This window comes from Danio aesculapii, chromosome 22 (genome assembly GCF_903798145.1).
Source record: "Danio aesculapii chromosome 22, fDanAes4.1, whole genome shotgun sequence".
NCBI classification, from domain to species: Eukaryota; Metazoa; Chordata; class Actinopteri; order Cypriniformes; family Danionidae; genus Danio; species Danio aesculapii.
In genome coordinates this window covers 26,812,751-26,830,993 of record NC_079456.1, presented here as the reverse complement: position 1 = coordinate 26,830,993, position 18,243 = coordinate 26,812,751, and the positions used below count along the sequence as shown (strand labels likewise).

Below are 18,243 nucleotides of genomic sequence, written 5' to 3'. Positions count from 1 at the left end.
GGTTCAAAAAACAACACAAAATATAGCCCACAGTCAGTGAAAACCTCTTATCTGTGTCTGTAATCTTCAGCAGCACATGTAGCCTCTGTTAAACAGTAATTCCATCATTCCCAGTTCATATTAGTCCAAAAGGTAAAGATAATAGTTAAACATGGCATTTTGTTCATGTTTACTGAAAAATAATGTGCTCCTTTTTTCCGGCTTCTCCTTTCTTTTTTCACGCTTCACTCTCGCATTTGTGAGTGTCTGACAGGATCGGGTTTTAAAAGCATGTCAATAATCAAGCGCAGGTTATTATCATGAGCTCAAGAAGTTTGTTATTTCAGATATAGAGACGCGGCGAACTCAAGGAAGAAAGCGGAACCGCTCGCGCTTCAAACTGCCTGGTAAAAAAGGCACAGAGTAGATTCTGCTCTACTCCATGGCTTTTTGCTGTTCATCAAGATGACAAGGTTTGTTTGAGCCCGGATCGACGATGGCTCGTTATTATATGTATATATAAATCCACTGTAATCTCTCGCTGTGTATTTCAAACGTGGTGGGTTTTTTGTTTTCTTTCTGGCTTGTTGCGTAAGCGAATGACATATCTCTGTAAACCAATAGCGTTTAGCTGCACGTCTAGCTTCGCCTTTTGGTACCCTTTCTCGTGTTTGGTACCCTTTCGAAAGGGTGCTGAAAAAGTGGTACGGTATGGTTCGGTTTGGTACGCTTTTATGGCCGTTTCCACTGTCAAAAGACGTACCGAACCATACCGTACCACTCCATACGGCCATAACTGTCATTTTAAAGTGATCAAGTGATTTTTCGACAATTTTTTATTTTTTTCTTCATCTGAACACATTTAACTCCATCATAACTGCAATATTTACACTCCTCCATAAAATGTATAGCAGTGGTGACTGTATGGGCTACTTTTTGCTGTACTTCGTGACATAAAAAGAATACTGAATGTTGCTCTGTGTCCAAGATGGAACTTGCAGGCATTTGATAGACTTGTCCCTCACGCCTCATTTCTGTCGTCTGTTACGGTAAGCGGGCTGTGTGCACGCGAGCGATACACTTATTTAAATATGTCTTATTATAATATTATGTAGGCACATTTATACATATTTTTAAAACTTTTACAACAACCGTAAAGCAAAACAGAAGTATTTCCCACGTAAAAACGATCCAAAAGGCACGTAGGTTGTGCCTTTTCCAAAAGGCACGTATGTGTATTTACGTATTTATTTGTTTATAATATAATAAACAGAGAGATTAACTCTTTGTCATGGACCATATTTCTAAAAATAAGCTAGAAAAGTTGTCTGTAGCAGGGTGGTGCTGACGTCACAGACGAGCGCCCCGAGGGCAGTGTAGTCTGTTTATAGCCTAATGTTAGCTTTTCAATTCTTGCGTTTCCATTTAAGATCCAAAAGTGCTTGAAGTTGAATTTTCATGTGAGGATTATCCGGCTGGATAAAACGTGTAAGTGTAATGAACTGTGTTTGAACACAGAGCTTATTATTTGTAATCTTCGAAAAGCCTATGGGAAAATCCTATAGGGATTTTATCGAGGGAACCAGTTTTATGCTAGCAGCCGATTCGACTACAAAGTGACATCATAGTTCCTCCACTCTATGCGGTAGGTGTTTTTTTTTTTCAGGAATCTGAATTTTTTATTGTTATATTTTTACTGTTGTTGGTTTCAATAACAGTTAACAATAGAGTGCAGAAACTTGGAACCTTTGAAAAAATTGAGATGTTGTTAATGCGGTAGATGGTGCTGCTGCAGACCCTTTTCACATAATGTCACGCGGTTTCTGGTTTCACTCCACGCAGTGTATGGTTACTTCCGCCTACACAGAAATCCCCATAGAGAACTCAGCCAGTCAGCTGTTTATTTACTACAGAAACGGTTAGACTGTGACTACGACTGGTTTCTGTTGTCTGCATCCAAGGTGAGACATCTGACATCTAAAAAACTTACAGATCATCCAGATTTCTGCTTGAACCAAGAAAAATGGGACTTTAAACAGAGTCTATTGCTCTGTGTTGCTGTCTTTACTGCAGATGAAGTTGGTATGGACTTGTCAGTATTTGTCAAATAAAGATTTCAGATGTTTACACGGGTGCTCAACATTTTTTTTAATGTCAGAATTATGATTATTATTATTTTTTTGTGTCCTGAAGAATAAAAAATAAATAAAACGGTGTGTGTTTCACTGTGGTTCTATACAGTGGACAGCTGATTCACAAACACATTCATATTGTTCACATTCTACTGCTCAGTTCTCTGCCATTTTATTTCTATAAAGGTATTTTATTCATGAACATAAAACATTTATGTCTATTTAATATTCAAATTAAATAAAATAGAATAACAATGTTGTATGTGACTCTTATTAATCAAACAAAAGCATTAAAAAAATTACAATTGCAAAAATAACACCAAGAAGACTGCATTTGAATTCAGTATTAATAGATTATGAATTTATTTGTAGCGTTATTAATTAAAATGCAGTACTAATATCAAATTAAATCCACCCAAAAGGTGGCGGTAGGACATAATTTCTTCATTCAAATGGAGAAACTGAACAAAACATTAATAGATCAGTAAATAATAAATTATGAAACTGGTTGCATTTATAAACATACTTACCAGGTAATATAAGAAGATTTAGTAAAGAATTGTACTCATGCTGGAACATTTACATACAACAAATGATATAAATTTATATTCAGAGTAGCATTAAAGTAAAAATAAATCCATTATTGAGGAAATAAACCTAATTAATAAGTGAAAATGTTGCAAACATATGCTTTTCTTGATAAACAATAGCTTATACATATTCTTAATAACTTAAAGAATCATTTTCAAACTCAGAAAGCAGTTCATTATTACATTTACATTTACATTTAGTCATTTAGCAGACGCTTTTATCCAAAGCGACTTACAAATGAGGACAAGGAAGCAATTTACACAACTATAAGAGCAGCAGTGAACAAGTGCTATAGACAAGTTTCAGGTGTGTAAAGTCTAAGAAGCAAAGCATTAGTAACAATTTTTTTTTTTTTTTTTTTTTTTTTTTTTTTGGAGAGAGAGAGAGAGAGAGAGAGAGAGAGAGAGAGAGGGCACAGTTAGTGGTATAGCCAGAGAGGCAGTTGCAGATTAGGAAGGAAAGTGGAGACTAAACAGTTGCGTTTTTAGTCGTTTCTTGAAGACAGCAAGTGACTCTGCTGTTCTGATGTAGTTAGGGAGTTCATTCCACCAACTGGGCAGATTGAATGTGAGAGTTCGGGAAAGTGATTTCTTCCCTCTTTGGGATGGAACAACGAGGCGACGTTCATTCACAGAACGCAAGTTTCTGGAGGGCACATATATCTGCAGAAGTGAGAGCAGATATGAAGGAGCCAAGCTAGAGGTCACTTTGTAAGCAAACATCAGAGCTTTGAATTTGATGCGGGCAGCAACTGGCAGCCAGTGCAAACGGGTGAGTAGCGGAGTGACATGTGCTCTTTTGGGTTCATCAAAGACCACTCGTGCTGCTGCGTTCTGAAGCAGCTGAAGAGGTTTGATAGAACTAGCTGGTAGCCCGGCTAGCAGAGAGTTGCAATAGTCCAGTTTGGAGAGAACAAGAGCTTGAACAATGAGTTGAGCTGTCTGTTCAGATAGGAAGGGTCGGACCTTTCTGATGTTGTAGAGTGCGAATCTGCAAGATCGAGCAGTTCTAGAAATGTGGTCAGAGAAGTTCAGTTGGTCATCAATTGTTACTCCAAGGCTTTTTACCATTTTGGATACAGTGATGATTGCTCCGTCCATCTGGATTGAAAAGTTATGGTGAAGAGTCGGGTTGGCAGAAACTTCAAGCATTTCCGTTTTCGTGAGGTTAAGCTGGAGATGATGATCTTTCATCCAGTGTGAAATGTCTGACAGGCAGGCTGAAATGCGAGCTGGAACCGAGGGATCATCAGGGTGAAAAGAGAGGTATAGCTGGGTGTCATCAGCATAGCAGTGGTAGGAAAAACCATGTTCTGGATGACTGTTTCCTAAAGATGCCGTGTAGATAGAGAAGAGAAGTGGCCCAAGAACAGAGCCCTGAGGTACCCCAGTGTTTAGATGCTGTAGGTTGGACACTTCTCCCCTCCACGACACCCTGAATGACCTGTCCGAGAGGTAGGAACTGAACCATTGAATAACAGTGCCTGCGACGCCCAGTGACTCAAGCGTAGATAGCAGGATCTGGTGGTTTACAGTGTCAAAAGCAGCTGATAAATCCAGCAAGATGAGGACAGATGATTTAGAGTCTGCTTTAGCCAGTCTGAGATCCTCCACGACCGAGAGCAGGGGCAGTCTCAGTTGAGTGGCCTTTCTTAAAGCCAGATTGCTTGTTGTCCATGAGGTTGTTTTGAGTAAGAAAGTCTAGGACTTGATTGAACACTACTTTCTCCAAAATCTTGGCCATGAATGGAAGCAGGGATACTGGTCGGTAGTTTTCAAGTAGCGTTTGATCCAGGTTGGGTTTCTTTAGCAGTGGGGTTACCCTAGCCTGCTTAAATGAAGTAGGGAATAGACCAGAGTCAAGAGATGTGTTAATTATGTGAGTCAGTGTAGGTATGACTGCAGGAGAAATAAAAGAGAAACTTTTGGACACATGCCCAATACCAATAATAGTCTTAAATCAGATCGTGCAATGTTAATGATTTTATTTGTACATTTTCCAGAGAAGTCTCCCATTCATTCAAAGGTAAACCGGAACTAAAAATACACTGCGTTGCCGATAAGGGGAAGTGAAGCGACGTCATTGTGAAAAGGGTCTAATGTGCAGCTACTCCAGTTGTGCAGGATGATACTATTGGTCCAAAGGACGGGACACTTTCATTTCAAGGGGGAACTTTCTCCCCGATAGAAAAAAGTGACTTATTTTCAAATGCCGAAATACAGATCAGTTGTAGCAAAACAATCCTTTACAGTTCATGAAATACACCACGGTTGTCTGTGAAAAGGGCAATCATATATGTTCTGACAACGTGCTTACTTCATATATTGTGTGCATAATTAGACATTTTGTGCTGTCCGTATCTGTACTTTTTCTGTGAACAGCTATGCAAAAAAATCAGCTCTGAGAAAAAATCTGATTTGAGCACTAAGCCTCGCAGTGTGAACGCAGCCTACAGTCCTGTTGTGTCATTGATAAACCTGTTGTGCTTTATTCTGCGAGAACATGCCGTTTACTGTAAAACACATACACACACACACACTTTCTCTCTCTCTCTCTCACAAGTTGGCTGAATTTGCACGCTGTAGATTGCTCAAGCATAAGCCTCTAACAATTTGATGTTCATTAACTTTCTTTCTTTCTTGATTTAATGACGGATCTGTACCTACTGTACCGGGACGTGCAACTTCAAGGGTTCACGTACATTCAAAAATAAAAAAATAATAATCATCTATATCTTATGCTCCAGTCCCGTATCTCTAAGGAAGTTTAAAATAGCCTTGCTAATTTCCCAAATTTTTCCCAACTGCCCCAATAATCCTTTCAGGCTTCATTCTTGTTCTAATTTATACATTATTTCCTTCAAGATTTTCCTTTCTGTCTTATATTTATTACATTTCATAAGGACGTGCTCTACATTTTCTGTTATATTACACTTGTCACATTTATCTGATAAACTTTTCCCCATTAAAGCAGGAGTGAAATTTAAACTACTATGTCCTAATCTTAGTCTAGTCATTAGCACTTCCTCTTTTCTGCATTTGCCTTTATAAAGGCAATATTATTATAATTATTTTTATTATATTATTATTGATTGATAATGTTTATTAACTTCCCTTCAGAACTGTTATGCGCTGGTCACTCATCCTCGTGTTGTCCTTTGTGGGACTGCAGATTGGTGTGGCACACAGGTGTCGCTCATTACCACTCACACCAGCGGCCTATAAATTTGAATCAGTAAAGGCTGCATGGAATGTTGAGGACGACAGCAGAATCATGGTTTCTCTCACTGTATTTCTCACCTGTGAGTTTCTTACTGAATTGAGAAAGCAGATGTGCAGTGAAATTCTATTTTAGTTATATTGTTTTCATGTGAATTTTTTTTTCTTTTTATCAGGTTTTGTGCTACTAATAATGTGAATAGAAATGCACAAGTGTCTTAATCAGTTCTGTCTTGTTTATTTCAGTAATTCTTCTGAACTCCAGCCTGCTGATATCAGCAAATGGTGACCGTGGTCATGGTGGTCATGATGATGATGATGATTACTGCAGGAGGACTTCTAGTGAGTTTTATGTCCCAAAATAAATCTCTCCCCCCAAACAACTGCTCTGGTTTAGTGATGCTTGACATAATTACAGATTTAAGTAGATGAAATTTGTCCACTTAAGTTACTGAAGCTGGACTGTCCTTTTTTTACAGGAATCGTAACTGCGTGTGAGGGACTTGATCTGGTGTTGTCTTGTCCTAGTAAGCTGTAAAAGTGTCCCAATATATTAAAGCATGTGGGTTAAATATTGTGGTTTTGATGTAGTGTGTGTGGGGTTTTTTTTTTTTTTTTCCTCTGTAGGATTTCGTAAGATCCACATACTTGCTGCAAACTATGGACGTACAGATAGAAGAACCTGCGTTGACCATCGTCCATGGGGTCAAATCCGAAACACCAACTGCATTTCACGCAACTCTCTGTACATTGTGTCCAGAAGGTATAGTGTGGTTTTTTTTTGTTTTTGTTTTTTTTGTTTTTTCCCTCGTTTCTCTGCGTTAAGCATTACACACAACTAAAACAAACTGGTATGTCCAATTTAATCAAATGGGTTTCATGAATTGTCTGTGTAGCTGTGATGGACGTGGGAGCTGCACCATATCAGCCACCAACAGTGTATTCTCTGATCCGTGTGTCGGCACGTACAAGTTCCTGAGAGTCAAATACTGCTGCAAGCGTAAGTTATTGTGCCGAGCAGCAAAGTTATTCGAGATGAGTTAAAACTCCCATTTAAGCCACAGTTTTATTTTTGCAGGTCGTAGGGGCTGATCTTGTGGATTTGACCTGTCAACATCTCATTGGGAACACAAAGAAAGGGGGGTTTCTGAAGCCTTCCCTCATGAAGATTAACCTTATCACTAACTGTGGTTAAACCATGATGGATGTGCTGTAGTGTAACTGTAGCATTTAAATGTGATAAATGGCTAACCAAAATCTGATTTGTTCCACAAATACATGAACTTTCCCTTTGAGTATGGTTCACGACTGGCAATTTTATCTTTTGTGCTGTTTGCATTAAATAAATGCATTTTGACATGAAAATATTGGTACTGTTGATCTCCTGTTTTTAGTTAAAATATTAAGTTTTCTTGTCAAGGGTCTTTAGAAACCTGTTTGTATAATTGAGATGCATTAAGACTTTGGTTAAAATATGGCCAGACTTGTTGAAGCTGGCAAAAGTTACTTCAATCCTGACAAACCTTTTCAAAAACTGAAAGATGAGCTGCTGCAAATGAAACTCATTGGTGCCAGTTCTGTTTGTTAATCAACTGAAGTGAATTTTTCAGGAGTTAACCAAAAATGAACCATAGAATGATGGATGTGTTGCTAGGATCTTAAACCCATTAAATCTTTAGGCACAAGCTAGTAACACTCACACACGCTTTTTGGGGGACAGATTTTACAACCATCACCTGTGGGGACCACCCTTTCTAAAGGTTTCAGAGGTCTGATAAAAATCAGTATTTATACCTGAATTTAAGTAATGATTCAAACATTGTTCATGGTATTTCCAAAAAACTGAATGAATGTCACTTACAAGAACCTCATATGCATTTTATCTGCATAATACAAACACGCATTAGTTTATGATTTGTGGGGACCCTGCAAACACACATTCTATTTCGAATCTCAAATAGAGCTCTCGTGGTTCTCTCATTCTGCACCCCTCACATTTTTCTGTAACTTATAATATAAGAAGTGCAGCTTTGTCTTTTGTAGGAAAATATATCCAATTTTTAAGATGTAGGACGTCGTACTTATGTAAACATCTATTCACACACACACACACACACACACACACACACTTTATATATTTTTTATATATTTTTTCAGGGTTTCCAAATGCTATTGTGAGCATTAATTGCTGCCTATTTTAAAGCTCCATCAGTCAGGACACTGATAATATGAAATCTGTCAATGGTATAAATGTGCAGGTACAACTTAATTTTCTGTCTTTAATCTTTTGGTGTTTCAACTATTAAACTCATTCAATTCAATTCAATTCACCTTTATTTGTATAGCGCTTATACAATGTAGATTGTGTCAAAGCAGCTTCACATAAAAGGTCACAGTAAATAGGAACAGTGTAGTTCAGTTTGTAGTGTTTAAGTTCAGTTTAGCTCAGTTCAGTGCGGTTTAATAATCACTACTGAGAGTCCAAATACTGAAGAGCAAATCCAACGATGCGCAGCTCTACAGATCCCGAAACATGCAAGCCAGTGGCGACAGCGGAGAGGGAAAAATAACTTCACTAAGGCGGAAGTGAAGAAAAAAAACCTTGAGAGAAACCAGGCTCAGTTGGGCACGACCATTTTAATTTCTCCGCTGGCCAAACGTTTTGTGCAGAGCTGCAGTCTCAGTGGCGGAGGCTGGAAGCTGGCCTCAGCGAAGACTCGTCTGTCTCTGGAGCGTCACAGGAATCAGTCTCATGTTCTCCACTCCTCCATGACCATCACAGTAGCTGCTCAGGATACGGCCTGGTCCAGGATATAAAAACCTTGGGATCATCTCGTCGTTGGTCTTGGATCGAATCAGTGACTGCATAGTCTGAGGGCCTCTGGAAGAGTATCCCCAGGTGGAAATGGAGAATAAAGAAAATAATTAGCGTAGCTGATTTTCACAGTGTATATCAACAAGATGCATAACCTGTGTGGAAGCCCCCAAGTGGTGCACTAAGTGTATGCTTTACTGAACAGATAGGTCTTTAATCTAGTTTTGAATGGGAGAGTGTGTCTGAGCCTCGGACGTTATCAGGAAGGCTATTCCAGAGTTTAGGAGCTATAAATGAGAAGGCTCGACCTCCTTTACTCGACTCTGCTATTCTAGGTACTACCAGAAGCCCTGAGTTTTGAGACCTTAAAGAGCGAGTTGGATTGTAGCGAGACAGAAGATTGGTTAGATAAACAGGAGCTAGATTATTTAAAGCTTTATATGTAAGAAGCAATATTTTAAATTCAATACGAAACTTAACAGGCAGCCAGTGTAAGGAGGATAAAATTGGTGTGATGTGATCAAATTTTCTAGACCTGGTAAGAACTCTGGCAGCTGCATTTTGTACTAATTGAAGTTTGTTAATAGAGGATGCTGGGCAGCCAGCAAACAGTGCATTACAGTAGTCCAGCCTAGAAGTCATAAAAGCATGGACTAGCTTTTCTGCATCTGAGATGGATAGCATACTTCGTAACTTAGCGATATTTCTCAGATGAAAGAAAGCAGTTTTTGTGACATGGGATATATGATTTTTAAAAGTTAAATTGCTGTCTAATATGACACCCAGATCTTTTATAGTAGAGCTAACGCTAACTTTGTATCCCTCTAATTGTAGGTCGAGTTGTGAGATCTGCTGTGTACAGGATTTTGGCCCAATAAGTAATTCTGTTTTGTCTGAGTTTAAGAGAAGATAATTGTTGGTCATCCAGTCTTTAACATCTTTAATACACTCAGTTAGCTTGGACAGATTAGACGTCTCGTCAGGTTTAGTTGAAATATATAATTGAGTATCATCTGCATAGCAGTGAAAGCTGATCCCATGTCTTCTAATAATGTCTCCCAGGGGTAGCATGTATATTGTAAACAGCAAAGGGCCTAAAACTGATCCTCATTACTCATTACTGCTTCCACTTACTAGCTCATAAGTGATGATGACCCTCATCACTATGTTGAGGCTAAATGGCTGATTTTCAGGGAGCAAAGATTCAATTGTATAATACAAATATAGTAAAAAAACATTGTGTAAAGCATGTTGAATTAAACAATGTTTCATTTCACCATATTTGTATTGTACACTTGAATCATTACTGGGCACTACATTGTTACTTGCTGGAGGATAAAGGATACCCTTTTCTGACTTACAAGATGACACCCTACCTGCAGCCTGACCCAGAGGAAACCTCAGTGACCCAAGCAGACCAAAGAGATGGAAGTGCGCTAAGAAATATAATTTGTCAAAAAAAATGTTTAATTAAATAGTTTGGACTGAAGCACTGTTCATTTCTTTATTTCCTGAAATAAAATGAATGATTTGATTTTTACATTGCTTTATACACACACTCACACACCTTTCAACATGTAACATATTTTTTCCTTTACATTTCTTACCTTAAGATGATGCTCGTGTGACTTTATTTGTCTTTGAAGATGGACCATATACAGCTACTTTAGAATTAAAATAAATAAATAAAATATTGTTTTGTGATACGATAGTGAAATTTAAATATGGAAAAGTGCAAACAAATTCTTGCACTGCTTGTTAGTTGAGGCAGAAGGAACTTCATCTGCATGCAGAACAAAAAGCACAAAAAGAACCTAAAGCTACCTGACAACAATCACTCATCATTACATCATTACATCATCATTACACCAGTGACAGATTGTGTGGTTTAAGTCAAATAACTCAACCACTGATGAGCCTTTATTAAAGGACAGAGCAGTCAGACAGGCCTATGCCTCATTTCTATTAGCTACATGACAGAAAGAATATTCTAAAGTGTTTAATACATGGCTCCAGTAATCAAATATTACGTTTTCAGAGAATGTTTCTGTGTTTAATTATGACTTTGGACAGAGTTATTCTAGCTCCAGAAGGATTAGATTAGATTAGATTAGATTAGATTAGATTAGATTAGATTCAACTTATTGTCATTACACATGTACAAGTACAAGGCAACGAAATGCAGTTTAGGTCTAACCAGCAGTGCAATAGCAGCAAGTGCAGGATACAGGTATAAGTTATAAAGTGCAGTTATAGAAAAACTATGGTAATATTTACAGATGGATGTACTATGAATATTATATACAGGTTGTATTAGCTATAAACAGATTTACAATAAATGAATATATGTACAGGATGCTATTAATAGCAGAAGTGTGCAGATAGATAAACATAATTACAAATGTCCATGTGCAGTGGGTATGTCCAGTTCAAATAAGTGAATCAGTGCAATGAATATGTGCAAACTTTAAATGTGCAAATGTTAAATAGTGCAGTGATTGTGAGGAGTATAAGTTAGAGGAGTGTGGGGGGTGTATTGGGGGGGCAAAAGAGTCAGTGAGGGGCAGAGTTCAAAAGGAAGACAGCTCTGGGGAAAAAGCTGTTCCTCAGTCTGCTGGTTTTTGTCCGGGGGAGCCTGAAGCGCCTGCCGGAAGGCAGGAGAGAAAACAGTCTGTGAGCAGGGTGAGAGGTGTCCTTAAGAATACTGCATGCTCGGCGCAGACAGTGTTTCTTCTGGATGTCCTCTATGGCTGGCAGTGTAGTCCCTGTGATGCGTTGGGCAGTTTTCACCACCCGCTGCAGTGCCTTACGCTCAGCAACAGAGCAGCTTCCATACCAGAATGTGATGCAGTTGGTCAGGATGCTTTCTATTGTGCATCGGTAGACGTTCACCAAGACGGCTGATGAAAGCTGGTTCTTCTTAAGTTGCCTCAAGAAGAATAGGCGCTGGTGAGCCTTCTTGACCAGGCTGGAGGTGTTGGTGGTCCAGGAAAGAACCTTAGAGATGTGGGTCCCCAGGAACTTGAAGGATGAGACAGGCTCAACGGCCATCCCATTAATGTGGATTGGATCATGTGAGCCTGTTCGTCCCTTCCTGAAGTCCACAATGAGCTCCTTGGTCTTGCTGGTGTTAAGGAGCAGATTATTGTCGGTGCACCAAGTGGCCAGATGCTGTATCTCCTCCCTGTAGGCAGTCTCATCATTATTGCTGATTAGACCAATCACTGTGGTGTCATCTGCAAATTTGATGATGGTGTTGGATCTGTTCACAGGCCTACAGTCGATGGTAAAAAGGGAGTAGAGGAAGGGGCTCAGCACGCAGCCCTGTGGTACACCAGTGTTGAGTGTGACGGTGGTGATCAGATGTGGCCTGATCTAACATTCTGAGGTCTGTTAGTCAGAAAGTCCATAACCCAGTTGCAGAGAGACATGTCGATATCCAGGTCTCTGAGTTTGATCAGTAACTTAGAGGGTATGACAGTGTTGAATGCTGAGCTGAAGTCAACAAACAGCATTCGTGCATAAGTGTTTTTATTGTCCAGGTGTGTGAGTAAAGAGTGCAGTGCTATGGAGACGGGATCTTCTGTGCTCCTGTTGCCACGGTAGGCAAACTGATGTGGGTCTAGTGTGGATGGCAGAGAGTCTTTCAGATGTGCCAGGACCAACCGCTCGAAGCACTTCATGATGATGGGTGTAAGTGCTACAGGGCGGTAGTCATTCAGGCATGTTGGGCTGTAGTGTTTCGGCACTGGCACAATAGAGGTGGTTTTAAAGCATGTTGGCACAGTTGCTAGGTTAAGCGACAGGTTGAAATGTCTGTGAATACCCCAGCGAGCTGTTCTGCACATGCTTTGAGGACGCGCCCAGGAATACCGTCTGGTCCAGCAGCCTTACGCACATTGATCCGACTCAGTTAGGTGTAGACTTCTGAGGAGGTGAGTGTGATAGTTGAGTGGTCAGTTGAGGTAGTGTTCCTGGTGTAGGGTTCTGTATTGTCTCTTTCAAAGCGGGCATGAAAGTCATTTAGCTCGTTCAGGAAGGAGACATTTGTGGCTGTGGGGGTGGACTGGCAGGGTTTGTAGTTGCTGATGGCCTGGATGCCCTGCCACATGCGCCGAGGATCAGAGTTGGAAAAGTGTTCCTCTAGCTTTAGCTTGTAGCAGTGCTTGGCCTTTTTGATGCCCCTCTTCAGATTAGCCCTGGAAGTGCTGTAGGCCTGTGCATCCCCTGATCTGAAGGCAGTGTTGCGTGCCTTCAGCAGGAGGCGCACCTCCTTGTTCATCCATGGCTTTTGATTTGGGTATGTGGTGATCTGTTTCTGGGTTGTAACACTGTCTATGGTGGTGTTGATATATTCCAGAACAGAGGAAGTGTAACTATCAATGTCGGTGTGAGAGTCACATGTGGCCTGGGAAGCAAACATACTCCAGTCTGTGTGTTCAAACCTGTCCTGGAGTGTGGAGTCCACCCCCGCTGGCCACACTTTGATGGTTCTTACTGATGGCTTCACACGGTTGACGATGGGTGAGTACTTGGGAGTGAGAAACAAAGAAAGGTGATCTGATTGACCCAAGTGGGGGAGGGGGGTCACAGCATATGCTTCAGCCATGTTTGTGTAAACTTGGTCTAAAGTTTTGTTTCCCCTTGTGTGGCAGAAAATGTTTTGATGGAATTTGGGGAGCACTGTCTTTAATTTTGAGTGATTAAAATCCCCCGCAACAATAAAAGGAGCCTCCGGGTGAGCAGTCTGTTGTTTGCTGATGGCTGCATGAAGTTCATTCATAGCGAGCTTGGCATCAGCGTCGGGAGGGATATAAGCGGCAGTTATTATGGTGGAGGTGAACTCCCGTGGCAGATAAAACGGTCTACATTTAACCATTAGAAATTCCAGGTTAACAGAGCAATGTCTTCCAACGACGACAGAGTTTGTGCACCAAGCTTTGTTAATATAAATGCATAATCCTCCGCCTCTGGTCTTACGGGAGTCATCCGCCGTTCTGTCTGCTCGAAATGTTTGATGCTCCGTTAGCGATATAGCCTTGTCTGGTATCCCGCTGTTTAGCCAGGTTTCTGTGAAAATCATGACATTACAGTTCCATAGTCTTTTGCTGTGGTTGATGCGCAGTCGAATCTCATCCATTTTGTTCACCAGTGACCGTACATTGGCGAGAAAGATGCCGGGTAAAGACAGCCGGTGTGGTGTTAGCTTTAGCTTAGCTCTTAGCCCGCCGCGCTTCCCCCGTCTTTGTTTACGTTCTCTGCGCCGCCTCCGAGCACTTCCGCCCGGCCGGGTAGGGCTCTCAGGCCCGGGTGTTCTGGCGATCTCAGGGATGAGTCGAAGATTGTTAATAAAACTGTCCGAATGCACAATCCAATATCCAAGATGTCCTGTCGGGTGTACGATGTAAAGGCACTGCTGTTCTGCACGAACAGACCTGAAATGAGCAGGAATAATACTGCAAAATTGCAGAAACTGGAGAGACACTGAGCCTCGCGAACCGAACGCGCCGCCATCTTGTCTCGAAAAAGATGCAATTTCTATAAGCCTTATATACGAGTCAATACACATTTGTATTGTGGCCTTAAGAAATTAATGGCAAGAAAATTAAATGCCTTAAGAAATTAATGGCAAGAAAATTAAATGCATGAATGGTTACATAACATACTCAAGAAAGATGTTAAAGAGAAGTTACATTTTTCATTACAATAAAAGGGAGGGTGGCATGTGCAATTTAATGAACTAACAAATTTTCTTGTTATTTATTTTTTCTTTTCTTATCTATTTCTTATCTTATATTTCTTTCTTTCATTGATGCAGATGTGTAATCTGTCATTAAAACCTCCAGCTCCGCCTCTGTAAAGTGCGTTGCTTTTTTTCTCTCACCGTGACTTTCTATGGTGACTCGTGAATTCGGCGATCTACTGAAAATGCCTTCAGGTATTCGCCGTGCGCGCGCATTAACAATCTAGCACACACAATCTAGGCAAAGCATATATGGTAACTAACTCCTTAGGAGCATTATCGCCACCTATTGAATTTCACAAATATGGTTTCCCATTTCAGTCATTATAGTATTTTTGTATCGTAACGATCATTTTATCATCTCTGCAGTTTCTGAACTCAAAAGATGTAAATAAAAAAATAAGTTAAAACACTTATGACTTTATTCACGTGTCCACATACACAAAGAAAACATAACAGACCATCTAATAATAGGATAAAGTGTAATAAACTAATTCAGGATTTTAATATTATCATACTTGGTTAAATCGCTTTGTAAATAAAAAGCAAACAATAATGTGTCACATTAAAATGAGTTACTATAGTTAATTATTTAAACAATATATAATATATATTATTTTATCTTAACTGATTATCTGATTATAAACTACTATCTTTTACTAAACTGTAATATATAGATATATATTTATATATATAATTTTTATTATTATTTTAATTAATTATTAACAGTTAATTTGTTTGTAATGCTAAATTTGTTGCAACTATACTGTAATTACAACAAATTACCAGTACTTTATGGTTTTAAAAACAATATTTTGCTCACTATAAATTACTGTAGTATTTAATATGGGAAATCATTGATAAAGAAGTCATTAAACAAATAAATACTATTAAATCGGTTGAGTAAAATATTAATATAGTGTTATTCATTTATTACATTTAAAAAGATTTTTATTACAAATGTAATATTTCCTATTTTAACTTGCTATTATTTGCTTCATGATAAATGAATCCATTATATTAATAAAACCTGTCCAATTTAAATAATTCAGCAAGGCCAACAAACGAGTATCTGCTATGTTGACTCTGTCAGATAATGACTGATCATCTATGATGCCTGATAGAAAACTGTTCAGTCTATTTGTCACGGTTTATGGATCTGTGTGTTCCTCCTGTATGTTATGTGTCATGCCATGTGTGTTGTCGTGTGCGAGGGTGTGTTTGTTTACCTTCTTGTGTTGACAGTGTGCTATAGTATCAGCTTATGTCATCAGCTGACTTAATCATCCTCCAGCTGAACCTTATTTGGCTGACTTTATATTCCACCTGTGGTATGTTCTGGTTATCAGTCCGTTGTTTGTCCTTGTTCCTGCCTGTTGTTCCCCAGTCTCTTTTACTGAGATCACCTTTTCCGGTTGTCACTGTAGTTCCGGGACTGAAGGACACACCCCTCTTGGAACCCGAAGGCATGCAGATGGGCCACTCTAGGCTGTCGCTGGAGGAGAAGCACAGACGCCGCAGCGAGGGCCCGGTGTTGCACAGCGGTGGTGCTGATCACATCGCGATTCAGGGTAAAACCCAGAGCCCGTCAGTAGACAAGAGATTACTGACGGGTGGAGTATCTTTGAACAAGTCCTCTCTTGCGGCTACTCTTTTGAATGTTAGGTTGGAGTGGTCATCTGGGAATTTTAGTACTCAAGCACTCATTTCACTGGTCCTATAAGACTGATCACCTCTGGTAACCACTCTGAAATTATTCTTTTTTTTTAACTGAAGCTCCTGTCACTCCAGTAGTCCTTGGGCATCCTTGGCTGGTAATACACAATCCACATATTAACTGGAGGCAGGAATCTATCATTTCTTGGAGTGAGAGCTGTCATGCTATGTGTCTGTTGTCTGCCTGTTCTTCTGTGTCTCATTCTGTTTTTCAGGAGGAACACATGGATCTGTCAAATGTGCTCAGTGAGTACCTCGACCTGAAAAGAGTGTTCAGTAAGTCTCGAGCTGCTTCTCTGCCTCCACATCATCCCTATGACTGTGCTATAGAGTTATTATCAGGTACGTCTCTGCCTAAAGGCAAACTTTATTCGCTCTCCGCTCCAGAGAGGGAGGCCATGGAGAAATATATTTCTGATTCTCCAGCAGCTAAGATCATCCGTCCTTCTTCATCACCAGCAGGGGCGGGGGGTTTTTTCATGAAAAAGAAAGATGGCTCCCTCTGTTCTTGTATAGACTACCGAGGGCTGAACGCTATCACTGTGAAGAATACTTATCCTTTACTGCTGATGTCTTCTGCCTTCGAACGTCTGCAGGGGGCGTCCTTTTTCACGAAATTAGACCTCCGCAACGCTTACCATTTGGTCCGCATTCGAGAAGGTGACGAATGGAAGACTGCTTTTAATACCCCCAGGGGGCACTTCGAATATTGTGTTCTTCCTTTCGGTCTGTCCAACTCCCCTGCAGTCTTCCAAGCACTCGTGAATGATGTGTTGAGAGATATGCTAGATCAGTTCATTTATGTTTACCTGGATGACATACTGATATTTTTCCATTCTCTCCAGGAACATATTCAACACGTCAGGCGAGTGCTTCAGAGGCTGCTAGAGAATGGGCTTTATGTCAAGGCGGAGAAATGCGTATTTCATGCACAGTCTGTTCCTTTTTTGGACATATCGTGTCGGTCGAGGGGATGCGCATGGATCCAAAGAAAGTTCAGGCTGTCGTAGATTGGCCAACCCCAGACTCCCGCAAGGCCCTGCAGAGGTTTCTTGGTTTTGCCAATTTTTACCTGCGTTTCATTCGCAACTTCAGCCAGCTCGCCACGCCTCTGACTGCCTTAACCTCCATCAAGACTCCGTTCAGGTGTTCCAATGCAGCGCAAGTCTGAAAAGCTGCTTTGTTTCAGCATCCATTCTTATTGCCCCTGATCCATCACGGCAGTTCGTGGTGGAGGTTGACGCATCAGAGGTGGGGGTCGGTGCTATCCTGTCCCAGCGCTCTTCCTCAGACGGCAAGATGCATCCCTGCGCGTATCTTTCACATCATCTAAGCAATGCAGAACGAAATTATGATATTGGTAATCGAGAACTGCTGGCTGTCAAGCTTGCGTTAGAAGAGTGGCGTCATTGGCTAGAGGGTTCGGGGGTTCCCTTTATCATTTGGACCGATCATAAAAATCTGGAGTACATCCAACCCGCCAAAAGATTAAACTCTAGGCAGGCGCGGTGGACTTTATTTTTCGGATGTTTCGATTTTTCCATCTCTTACCGACCAGGTTCTAAGAATGTTAAACCTGACGCACTGTCTCGAATTTTTGACCACTCCGAGCATGCATCATCTCCTGAAGCCATCGTGCCACGCAGACTTTTTATCTCTGCTATCACCTGGGAGATCGAGGGTCCGCATGGCCTTAGAAGGGGTAACGCCTCTGCCTGGATGCCCACCGGGTCGTTTATTTGTGCCAGAGGAATTACGGTCTGACGTCATTCATTGGGGTCACTCTTCCAGGTTGGCCTGTCATCCGGGGGTGAGTCGTACCTTGTCTCTAATCAAACAACGATTCTGGTGGCCAGTTATGGCTCGTGACATAAGAGATTGTGTGTTGGCTTGCTCAGTTTGCACTGTTTCTAAGACTTCCAATCGCCCCCCCCGCTGGACTTCTTCAATGGCTGTCAGTGCCATCGAGACCCTGGTCCCATATTGCGCTAGATTTCGTTACAGGTCTCCCCCCCTCCAACGGGAATACGGTGATTTTGACCGTAGTGG

At 40.7% G+C, this 18,243-nt stretch overlaps 1 protein-coding gene across 1 annotated transcript; it reads left to right on the top strand.

Moving 5' to 3' along the window:
• Positions 1 to 5,975: 5,975 nt before the first annotated feature.
• LOC130216434 (L-rhamnose-binding lectin CSL3-like) lies at positions 5,976 to 7,167 on the top strand. The gene is made up of 6 exons (XM_056448329.1): positions 5,976 to 6,003; positions 6,167 to 6,262; positions 6,400 to 6,447; positions 6,548 to 6,683; positions 6,817 to 6,920; positions 6,999 to 7,167. Exons 1-6 carry the CDS (start codon positions 5,976 to 5,978, stop codon positions 7,010 to 7,012), a joined length of 426 nt encoding a protein of 141 aa, XP_056304304.1. The 3' UTR covers positions 7,013 to 7,167.
• Positions 7,168 to 18,243: the final 11,076 nt, after the last annotated feature.